This window comes from Coregonus clupeaformis, chromosome 29 (genome assembly GCF_020615455.1).
Source record: "Coregonus clupeaformis isolate EN_2021a chromosome 29, ASM2061545v1, whole genome shotgun sequence".
Taxonomy (NCBI): Eukaryota; Metazoa; Chordata; class Actinopteri; order Salmoniformes; family Salmonidae; genus Coregonus; species Coregonus clupeaformis.
In genome coordinates, this window is record NC_059220.1 from 22,520,112 (window position 1) to 22,531,928 (window position 11,817).

Below are 11,817 nucleotides of genomic sequence, written 5' to 3' on the forward strand. Positions count from 1 at the left end.
ATAGCATCATCAGTCTTATGACTATCCTGCTGTAGGCCGATGTTATTTGACTGTGTACTATTTCAGAACAATATTTCGGACTTCATAACATTAACTATATATTAAAACAAGTTAAATAATACTATACATAAACAAAACAGATATTTTATAATACACCATTTACTTACCAACAGATAAATATATCTGTGATGGTTTCCATGGTGGTGAACAGTGCAAATATTATCCAGTACATCATCCACTTTACCTTTAAAAGCAGAATAACTCTCAGTCTGGCACATAATAGTTCAGAAATATTAAACTAAATTGTTTAAATCCTGTTTTAAAGCTGCAATATGTCATTTGTTGGGGGACCCCACAAAATTCACAGAAATGTGAGTTGTAGATCTGTCATTCTCATTGAAAGCAAGTCTAAGAAGCGGTAGATATGTTCTATGTGTGCTATTTCTATGCTCCCCGTTTTTAGGATTTGTTTTTGCATCTTTTACTTTTGGTTTTGTACACCAGATTCAAACAGCTGAAAATACAATATTTTTGGTTATGGAAAATAAATTTCACTGCGATTTAGATAGTACAATGATTCTCTACACTATACTTGCTTGTTTTGTCACATAAACTGAAATTAGGTGAACTATTAGAATTTTAGCAACCAGGAAATGGCGGAGCGATTTCTGTATAGTGCATCTTTAAGTAATTCAGTCCAATAGTTGGCTGGGTCTGTGAAACTGGCCCATAATGTGTAATCTACACAGACTGACTCAATATGGCATGTTACTTTTTGGTTTAATTTTTACTTTTTTCAGACTGCTGCTCATACTCACATATTCCTTCACATCCTTTGATTTGACAGCTTTGTATGAGTAGTATGCAGGATATAATGTGCCAAATATAAGCCTGGAAAACATCAAACATGTCATAAGCCTATGCAATAAATGTTTTCCCAGCACATCCACACACATTTATGGGGATAAAAGCAAATAAAACGCAGTAAAGTGGAAACAGTCCAAAGTACAGCAACTGACAGCAGTTCACAACTGAATTGTCACATCATCAAAAAACAAACATCTGTTTTTTATAATTTTGATATGCTACATTATCCTCTGGGTATTGGGTTTATTATTAATTTACTTTGTTAAAACTGTTTTAGATTTTATAATTAATGTTGACATAAAAAAACAATAATACATCAACAGGGAGTAACTATTTGCGCCTTTCCTTTGCGCCACGTCCCATTGACATCAATGAGGCCTCCGCGAAACTCCGAGTTTCAATTGCTCAAGTAATTCCAACTCCGCCCATATTGTTGAATGTTATTGATATGAAGAAACTAATATTTTCAACAACAATCAAAAACAAATAACTAAACTGACATCAGAGCTCATCTACAATCTGACAGATTAAACAGGGACACGACGACTCTTGGCCTACCCATGTGCGACTGTATAACTCTCAGACAGGACCCCTTGAAGCAACAGTCCAGCAACAGCTGGGGGTGTGACCTGCTCAAATTACTGACCTGTGACCTACATATGCACACACCGGGTTGTCCTGTAGAAAACAATGCCAAATACATAAGGTCACTCAAAACAAAAACGTATTCAGTGTTTCTGCTCAAGACCTCAGAACAACAAACATCTATTGTTGGATAGGCTATAGAGCTTTGAATGCCAAGACAGCCAGAAGACACTTGCTGCCCCTCACGTCTGAAACAGCAATGTAATATGATATTATAATCTAAATTTTATTGACGTGCTATTTTGAGATTTGTTTTAGGCCTACTCCAAGCCCATATGTTGTGAACACGTTTAATAATTTATCCATATTACAACACAATACGAATGGCCAGTGGAGCCTAGAATGTTGCTTCCATAGTTGAATGTGCTTAAATATTCGGATGACTATAATTATCAGAACATATTGCAATGAAGTCTATAATTATATGCAACACTTGCATTGTAACCTGAGAAGGTTGACCCATTCCAAATAAAGAATATAAAGTATCATAAAATTGCTCCGCTCACCACTGCTCTGTGTTTTGGGTCAACTTTGCATTTAGGCCTACTGCATGACATATCGATGGCAAAATTATTTTTGTTTTATTATTTCCATTGCTCTGAATGAGCAGACATATATCAATAAAAATATACATATTTAATTTGGCCAATCGTCATTCTTTGTCTGGAATGGAAAGAAAACGCATGTAAATACATAAGAGAACATATCATCGACCCATTGAATGTGATATAGAACCCATTCTTTCAGTAAGGAATAACATTTCAATCATAAACAGAGCACAACATTCTGTCTCGTCTCAAACCCCCGAGTCACTGTCTCTGCTTAGAAATAAGAGGTGTCCTAAATAGGCTATAAAGCGGCCACTGCTGACATGCACCTTGTGTCACTGAAAACCCCCCGCAGATTTATCGTAAACGGCATTATCTCGAGGTGGGCTATTTTAGAAAGAATAAAGAATGTGATAAAAATAACTTACACCACAATTCTAGAGATTATCCAAGAGACCATTGCGCTGAGGAGGCGACAGAACGTGCTGTCAACAGGGAGGAGTTTCCTTCTTGAGCGTTGGCAGTTGCCATTTGACAGCAGCGTCAGCGAGTGGCAACCAAGGCGTCAAACGCTGCGCCGCACCCAGATATGAACGTGATACAGAGTGAACAGCTGTGAGTCTACTGAAATGATCATGTCATTGGCCTACCTATCTAATATTGTTTATACGTATACTGAACAAAAATATAAACGCAACATGTAAAGTGTTGGTTCCATGTTTCACGAGCTGAAATAAAAGATCCCAGAACTTTTCCATATGCACAAAAAGCTTATTTCTCTAAAATGTTGTGCCACCAATTTGTTTACATCCTCATTAGTGAGCATTTCTCCTTTGCCAATATATTCCATCCACCTGACAGGTGTGGCATATCAAGAAGCTGATTAAACAGCATGATCATTACAGAGGTGCACCTTGTGCTGGGACAATAAAAGGCCACTCAAAAATGAGCACACAACACAATGCCACAATGTCTCAAGTTTTGAGGGAGCATACAATTGGCATGCTCACTGCAGGAATGTCCACCAGAGCTATTGCCAGAGAATTGAATGTTAATTTCTCTAACGTACAGCGCATTCAGAAAGTATTCAGACCCATTACTTTTTTTCCACATTTTGTTACGTTACAACCTTATTCTAAAATTGAGTAAATAAATACAAATCTTCATCGATCTACACACATTACCCCATTATGACAAAGCGAAAACAGGTTTTTCGAAATTTTAGCAAATGTATACAAAATAAAAAACAGAAATACCTTATTTATATAAGTATACAGACCCTTTGCTATGAGACTCGAAATTGAGCTCAGGTGCATCCTGTTTCCATTGATCATCCTTGAGATGTTTCTACAACTTGATTGGAGTCCACCTGTGGTAAATTCAATTGATTGGACATGATTTGGAAAGGCACACACCTGTCTATATAAGGTCCCACAGTTGACAGTGCATGTCAGAGCAAAAACCAAGCCATGAGGTTGAAGGAATTGTCCGTAGAGCTCCGAGACAGGATTGTGTCGAGGCACAGATCTGGGGAAGGGTACCAAAAAATCATTCTTAAATGGAAGAAGTTTGGAACCACCAAAACTCTTCCTAGAGCTGGCCGCCCAGCCAAACTGAGCAATCGGGGGAAAAGGGCCTTGGTCAGGGAGGTGACCAAGAACCCGATGGTCACTCTGACAGAGGTCCAGAGTTCCTCTGTGGAGATGGGAGAAACTTCCAGAAGGACAACCATCTCTGCAGCACTCCACCAATCAGGCCTTTATGGTAGAGTGGCCAGATGGAAGCCACTCCTCAGTAAAAGACACATGACAGCCCACTTAGTTTGCCAAAAGGCACCTAAAGGACTCAGACCATGAGAAACAAGATTCTCTGTTCTGATGAAAGGAAGATTGAACTCTTTGGCCTGAATGCCTCACGTCTGGAGGAAACCTGGCACCATCCCTACGGTGAAGCATGGTGGTGGCAGCATCATGCTGTGGGGATGTTTTTCAGCAGTAGGGACTGGGAGACTAGTCAGGATCGAGGGAAAGATGAACGGAGCAAAGTACAGAGAGATCCTTGTGCAGCGACGCTCCCCATCCAACCTGACAGAGCTTGAGAGGCTCTGCAGAGAAGAATGGGAGTAACTCCCCAATTACAGGTGTGCCAAGCTTGTAGCGTCATACCCAAGAAGACTCAAGGCTGTAATCGCTGCCAAAGGTGCTTCAACAAAGTACTGAGTAAAGGGTCTGAATACTTATGTAAATGTGATATTTCCATTATTTATTTTTTATACATTTGCAAAAAATTCTAAAAACCTGTTTTTGCTTTGTCATTGTGGGGTATTGGGTGTAGATTGATGAGGGGAAAAAACAATTTAATACATTTTAGAGAATAAGGCTGTAACATAACAAAATGTGGAAAAAGTCAAGGGGTCTTAATACTTTCCGAATGCACTGTAAGCCGCCTCCAACGTCGTTTTAGAGAATTTGGCAGTACGTCCAAACGGCCTCACAACCGCAGACCATGTGTAACCACGCCTGCCCAGGACCTCCACATCAGTGTTTTTCACCTGCCGGATCGATTTAGACCAGCCACCTGGACAGCTGCTGAAACTGTGGGTTTGCACAACAAAATAATTTCTGCACAAACTGTCAGAAACCATCTTAGGGAAGCTCATCTGCGTGCTCGTTGTTCTCACCAGGGTCTTGACCTGACTGCAGGTTGGCGTCGTAACCGACTTCAGTGGGCAAATACTCACCTTCGATGGCCACTGACATGCTGGAGAAGTGTGCTCTTCACGGATTAATCCCAGTTTCAACTGTATGGCGTCGTGTGGGCGAGCGGAATGCTGATGTCAACGTTGTGAACAGAGTGCCCCATGATGGCGGTGAAGTTATGGTATGGGCAAGCATAAGCTACGGACAACGAACACAATTGTATTTCATCGATGGCAATTTAAATGCAGAAATACCGTGATGAGATCCTGAGACCCATTGTCGTGCCATTCATCCGCCACCATCACCTCATGTTTCAGCATGATAATGCACAGCCCCATGTCTGGTTCTGTACACAATTAACGGAAGCTGAAAATGTCCCAGTTCTTCAATGGCCTGCATACTCACCAGATATGTACCCAATGAGCATGTTTGGGATGCTCTGGATCGTCTTGTACGACAGCGTGTTCCAGTTCCTGCCAATATCCAGCAACTTCGCACAGTCATTGAAGACAACATTCCACAGGCCACAATCAACAGCCTGATCAACTCTATGCGAAGGATATGTGTTGCGCTGCATGAGGCAAATAGTGGTCACCCCAGATACTGACTGGTTTTCTGATCCACGCCCCTACCTTTTCTGTGACCAACAGATGCATGTCTGTCAGATGCATGTCTGCAATCCATAGATTAGGGCCTAATTAATTTTTCAATTGACTGATTTCCTTAAATGAACTGTAACTGTGTAAAATCTTTGATATTGTTGCATGTTGCATTTATATTTTTGTTCAGTGTATAAAGAATGTTTTAAATGGTGATTAAGTATTAAGATTGTTAGGTTGTAATAATTAAATCACCAATATCACCTCGGTTAATAAGCCTATTACAGAGAAGGTCTGGAACTAAAAACAAACAAGTGAGCAGGCCAGGTAGTCTGGATTAAACATGTTGTAAAAGTATGGCAAACACCTGTAAATGCTCAGTTTCAGAAACAAACAAAATTAAAGAAAAAATTAACTGCCATTAGCTGATGCTTGTAATCTTGGGAGTTTTTCCTAAAACATAATTGACAGCTACTGTCCTTTTTTGACTGGTAACCTACATATCAACAGTCAGAGGACATAGATAGGGTTTGGTTACATTACACAAAGGCTGCCGAGGGAGGGCTGTGGCTGGTAGAAAGATAATCCCGTTGTCCATATTAGAAACCAAGGGATAAGCACCCCAGAGAAAATAATCTCCCTCCTGAATGTGTTTTCACAGATGTTGCTCTTCCCCATAAAAATAAAGCAATAAAAGTAGTGACCTACCAACCGAACCAGACACACGTCAACTTTTTCCTTTCATCTTACTCCTCTATTTTCCTTATCTTTCAGGTCACATTCAATTATGGAGAGGCCAGACAACAGTAAAATTAATTATGTTAATTTCCTGCACACATAAAAAAACAAAAGTGTGCACAGAAAAAAACATCCCATAACACACAGGGTCTGAAACTAAACTAACAAATCATTTTTTATTTTTTACTGAATAAGCACAACAAATTATTAGGACTTTTGAGGCCAACAATATACAGTTAAAGAAGCTGGATCTCAATGTAAAAAATCTGTTAGACCATTTTGCGTGCATTCTTTATCCCTCCAAACAACTTTATATAAGACAACATAATATAGATACATATGTACTATACAGAGACAAACTACCAAAAGAAGTTCACTATTCAGTTCTAGTGTTTCAGGTGCTGAAAGTGAATGAAATATATTGTATAAAATGTAATATATTGTATCAAATTTGGAACTAGATCAGAGTAGTGATGGATTAAAGTTTCATGAACTTCATGGATTAAAGTTTCATGAACACTTAAATGTGATGAGTCACTCATTTAATTTCTCAATGTAGAGCAAGACGTTTCCATTACAGATTAGATATGTCAGTGACCGGCTCAGAGTAAAAGTCTCTAATCCACCCAATTGGAGGAGCCTCGACTTCCCCAAATACAAGACCAAAAGAATCAGACCACACTCAGCTCTTTAGATACGGATGGGTCCTTCTTATTTTCAGCTATCATGAGAGCCCACTGTAGCTCAGTTGGTAGAGCATGGTGTTTGCAACGCCAGGGTTGTGGGTTCGATTCCCATGGGGGGCCAGTATGAATTTTTTTTTTTATGTCACACCACACATCGAGTGATTTCTGGGCTTCCCCAGTTTGTGTAAAATCATAAAATCCCCCTTTCATAAGAACAGATCTGATGTGTTATTTAGCCCTAAGCATTGAAAAGTTCTCAGCCCAAAATAATAATGTGAAAGAAAGAGACAAAATGTAGTTGAGAAGAGACTAGGTAAACCGTACATCAAAATTGACCTTGTACATCCTTGGGCAGGCAAAAGGGCTTTAAGGGGACAGAAAGAGGTCAAGAGGTCAATCTTAGCTCCTTAAGGCTGCCAGTCTAGAATGCATCTCCTCAATGTCCTCCTCCGAATCATCCTCTGCGGCTGCGGCAGGAGGCTCCATTTCAGGCAAGGCGTCGGTGACTTTGCTGGGTGCTTTGCCAAGGGCACCTGATATGGAACAAACCACCAGGGGTCAGCATGTACAATATTGTATTTTTTACCCCCGCCAGGCAGGCGATAATTTACAGCCCCAAACAACTTTTTGAGACAAGTTTGATTACCAAGGGACTATCTTTACCTGCTGTGATCTCAAAGAGGATCTTATCAACTTCCGCCTCTGCTGCCTCCTCCATCTCATCGTCATCCTCCATGCTTTCAAAGGTATCCTCCAGCATCTCCTCTATGATACCAGCCTGTGGGACACACACGACACAAACAAGTTATATCAATACTCAAACAGTATTTACTAATCTAAACATGGTTTTTCTTCAATATAAATTCAAACATAGTGCATAGTATTGTATGTTTGTAGCTTCGTATTGTAGCAGTGGTTAAAAAAACTGGATGGCTTCCCTGAGTCTCTCTAGAGACAGCTACACAAATAGAGAAACGGACACAAGTAGTGCTAGACTTATGTTCCCAACAGTCACAAAGTGGCCACAATGAGTCAGCAGATATGCGACTGACCTTCATCATCTCCTTAGACAGCTCCCTCATGGTGCCCTGGATCTCTGGGATCTTTACTAAGCTCTGCATGGCTTTCATGACCTCTGTGCTCTTCTGAAGGGCCCCAGCTACACGCAATACAGCTGGAAAAATAACAGCAGAGTCACACACAACCCCTTCCGATTGTGATATGTAGCATATGACATGTACAGTACATATTCATATTACAGACATAACTTGGCCTGACCACTTGGCTTGACCAGATAAAACTCAGGATCCTACTAGCTTCCAGAGTTACAAAGCATTTCTATTAATTTATCATCAACTGAACTTATGCTGGGTATTTTCAAGACACACTACATGGCCAGAAGTATGTGGACACCTGCTCGTCGAACTCTCATTACAAAATCATGGGCATTAATATGGAGTTGGTCCCACCTTTGTTGCTATAACAGCCTCCACTCTTCTGGGAAGGCTTTCCACAAGATGTTGGAACATTGCTGCGGGGACTTGCTTCCATTCAGCCACAAGAGCATTAGTGAGGTCGGGCACTGATGTTGGCCGATTAGGCCTGGCTCGCTGTCGGCATTCCAATTCATCCCAAAGGTGTTCGATGGGGTTGAGGTTAGGGCTCTGTGCAGGCCAGTCAAGTTCTTCCACACCGATCTCGACAAACCATTTCTGTATGGACCTCGCTTTGTGCACAGTGGCATTGTCATGCTGAAACAGGAAAGGGCCTTCCCCAAACTGTTGCCACAAAGTTGGAAGCACAGAATCGTCTAGAATGTCATTGTATGCTGTAGCGTTAAGATTTCCCTTCACTGGAACTAAGGGGCCTAGCCCAAACCATGAAAAACAGCCCCAGACCATTATTCCTCCTCCACCAAACTTTACAGTTGGCACTATGCATTCGGGAAGGTAGTGTTCTCCTGGCATCTGCCAAACCCAGATTCGTCCGTCGGACTGCCAGATGGTCACCGGGGCAGCTCTAGCAGGGCAGAAATGTGACGAACTGACTTGTTGGAAAGGTGGCATCCTATGACGGTGCCACGTTGAAAGTCACTGAGCTCTTCAGTACAGCCATTCTACTGCCAATGTTTTTTCCTATGGAGATTGCATGGCTGTGTGCTCCATTTTATACACCAGTCAGCAACGGGTGTGGCTGAAATAGCCAAATTCACTAATTTGAAGGGGTGTCCACATACATTTGTATATATAGTGTATATTGTATCAGGTGGCGCTACATCAGTAGTTTCTTTAACACTCACAAAGCTGGTTCTTCATGCTGAGTAGTACAGAGTTCATTTGGGCTTTGGAGGCATAAAGTTTGCTGACTGCACGCTTCGACTGGATCATCTCTTTTGCAAGAACCACACACACGTCCCTGTGTCCCTTTTTAGCAGCATCTTTAATGGATCTCTTTACCTTCTCCTCCTCCCTCTGAATGTCTGAGATACAAGAGAGGAACAATGAGAAACTGCTAAATAATGTAATATAACATACTGTAATGTATAACATTATGACAGAAGTTTGACAGCAGCTTTCATTTGTGTAGGTTGTCCACCCACTCTGCGGGTGTAAACACGCTTTGGTGATGAAATTTCACTTCCTTATGTTATAAAATACATTTTACCAAGACAAAATTCATGTTCGGAATCGTTCAGTGGGGTCTTTCTCTAACATTTCATTAACAGTATACCCAAAAACTGTTGACAGAGCGGTACAGCTTTCTCGCAGAAACTTTTGAGGATTTTACATGTTCTTCAAAGTCATTTCCTTGGGTCGCAAAAAGAAAAAGTAGCATGACACGAGCTGAATTAAATGTAAAAGGCTTTGAAACTTTTCATGAAATAAAAAGCTTGCGGTACGCTCATTGTTCCGTTGATATTTCACAGAGATATACATTTTTTGGTGATAAATCTTTGAAAAATAACAGGAATTTTGCATGAATATGAAAAGTGTATACTAAAATCTGAAAATACTACACGTCTTGTCTCAAAATCGATATCTATCTTACCTCTATATGTTTTATGTCCTGCGGATTTGAGAAGAAAGATGACGAGTTCAACTGGAAAGTGAGCCTTCATTCTTGCACAGCATCCAGCCTATAACTGACTCGAAGCTGTGCACTTTTACTTTTTTTATTCTCTGGCCTCAGTTGATTTAGTCACCCTAATTTTGGCCATCCAACAAGGGTAAAAACTCCAATAACTTTTGAACGGATTATGATAGAGACATGAGGTTTGGCCCATTGGTTTACTTAGAGGATTATCTACACATATCTAACATAGTATTTTATCCATTGGTCAAAATATGAGATTTTGATTGGACACCCTACTTTGTGTTTATATTGTTATAGTGTATTGAAAATGATTTGCTCTCTGACATTCTTAGAGTAACAAAGCAAAGTTGCACTGGACCTCACATAAAATAGACTTGAAGCTCTTCTTCTCACCTCGAATTTGTCTGTCAATCACTCTCATCTCCTTCCTGATTTTGAGCGACCATTCATTTACCTTAAAATGATAGAAAAGTGAATTAAGCTTAAACAAAAAAATAGTAAAATATGACATTAATCAGACGTGTGTTATTCACTGTCAAGCTTAAACGAAATGTCGTGTAAACACAGTACATTTGAGACAGAACCCTGAAAATGTACTTTAGATTGTTGGTTTGTTAACATCCGAGGATGGTGCTGACTGCTACCTGCTGCTAGCATGTACTTTAACGTTATCTGAGTAGCTAGCCATAGCATTTTCGGGAATAAAGTTTGTAAAGATACGCTACACATTCTTTCAATACAAGTAGCAAGCACAAGCAAGCACTTAGTTAGCAAGTTAGCTAGCTAACAATCAAACTGAAATGCTAACGTTAGCCAGCTAGCTCAGCAACAGTTGGCTAGCTAACGTAAATTGGCTAATGTTAGGTAGCCAGCTCGTAACGTTAACTGCCTTCGTAAACGTTATCTAGCTAGCTAACGTTACATTAGCTACTTTAAAACACAACGTTATTTCATTCAAGTTGAAATACGACTGAGGAGAGTTATTCAATAAACGCAACACCGTCGCCATACCATAAATTAACAGAGCTAGCTAGCTTCGAATGCATCGTTTGGCTAGCTGTCCTCAACTAGGCAAGCTCGTCGCCCCTCACCAGAAGCCTTTACTTACCAGGTCTTTCGGTGGTTTATCGTGTGTTTTCCCGAACAGTCCCATTTTGATTACAACGTAAACGTTAGCTAACCTAGCTAAGCTGATAATAATACAGAAAACCACAGAAACATTGGCATACACCTTCAATCACTTCCTGATTCCAAGCTACGCCACTTCGCCTCCTAGGCCACGTTCCAACACGTAAACGCAACCTTATTTTCCTGTCTTTTTTCCTTGAATCTAAATGACTGAAACTATGTAGTGCTAAATGCAAAATAATGCTCAAATGGATCAAACTTAATCAATATTTCCAAATGATAAGGTCGTCAATATACTTCAACCAATAGACCCAAAGCATGACATCAGAGATAGGCCTAGCAGATGTAATGTGTTTTGGATCCAACACAGTGGTAGGCTACCTGGTTGCCACTTAAATTGTAGAAGCCGCAGGAACACATATAGCCTAATAACTAGCCTGCGGGAATGTCTACACGGCTCATAAACGTTCAGCACCATGGACAGCTAGCTACACGATGAGCGTGAGCTAAAACAAAGGACTGATCACAGATTCAGCACCATGGCCGCTGAACAGCGCTGAATCCAGGTAGGTCATATGAGTGAAGATTCAGCTCACCTGTGTTGTATTGTGGTTAGGTCCCCTGAAACCTAGAATTGTAGGCTATAAATAAAGGAAAATATTGAAGATCTTTGTAAATACTGCACTCTGACTCTTTGGTATCAGCTTCATACATTGAGCTGCACCTGTTCAATTCCAGTACAGTAGTGTTCTTGAGCGTTGTGATTCGTTTACAGCCTCTTCATAATACTTTGGTATGTATCAACATTGAGGCA

General features: G+C 40.5%; 2 protein-coding genes across 6 annotated transcripts in view; both read right to left on the minus strand.

Moving 5' to 3' along the window:
• LOC121544857 (receptor expression-enhancing protein 1-like) overlaps positions 1–2,771 on the minus strand; it is a 26,107-nt gene extending 23,336 nt beyond the window's left edge. Inside the window, exons 1-3 of one of the 4 annotated variants that reach the window (XR_005996161.2) lie at positions 2,489–2,769; positions 819–891; positions 168–244 (exon numbers count right to left, since the gene is read on the minus strand). Coding sequence is in view for 3 of the 4 variants with exons in the window: in XM_041855068.2 (XP_041711002.1) it covers positions 168–244; positions 819–891; positions 2,489–2,520 (182 nt within the window). In the remaining variant the exon portion in view is untranslated. Of the gene's footprint in view, positions 1–167; positions 245–818; positions 892–2,488 lie in introns of all 4 variants that reach the window. The other 3 variants (XM_041855068.2, XM_041855067.2, XM_041855069.2) reach the window with 3 other exon arrangements.
• Positions 2,772–6,247: 3,476 nt separating this feature from the next.
• LOC121544859 (charged multivesicular body protein 3-like) lies at positions 6,248–11,768 on the minus strand. Of its 2 annotated transcripts, none has more exons than XM_041855071.2 (6): positions 11,600–11,768; positions 10,269–10,329; positions 9,082–9,261; positions 7,835–7,956; positions 7,446–7,560; positions 6,248–7,315 (listed from the first exon to the last, which is right to left on the minus strand). In XM_041855071.2, the coding sequence occupies exons 2-6, from the start codon at positions 10,294–10,296 to the stop codon at positions 7,182–7,184; spliced, it is 579 nt and encodes a 192-aa protein (XP_041711005.1). In that variant the 5' UTR covers positions 10,297–10,329; positions 11,600–11,768; the 3' UTR covers positions 6,248–7,181. The 2 variants fall into 2 exon arrangements, with proteins under 2 accessions (XP_041711005.1, XP_041711004.1); XM_041855070.2 differs by lacking the exon at positions 11,600–11,768 and adding an exon at positions 10,984–11,528.
• Positions 11,769–11,817: the final 49 nt, after the last annotated feature.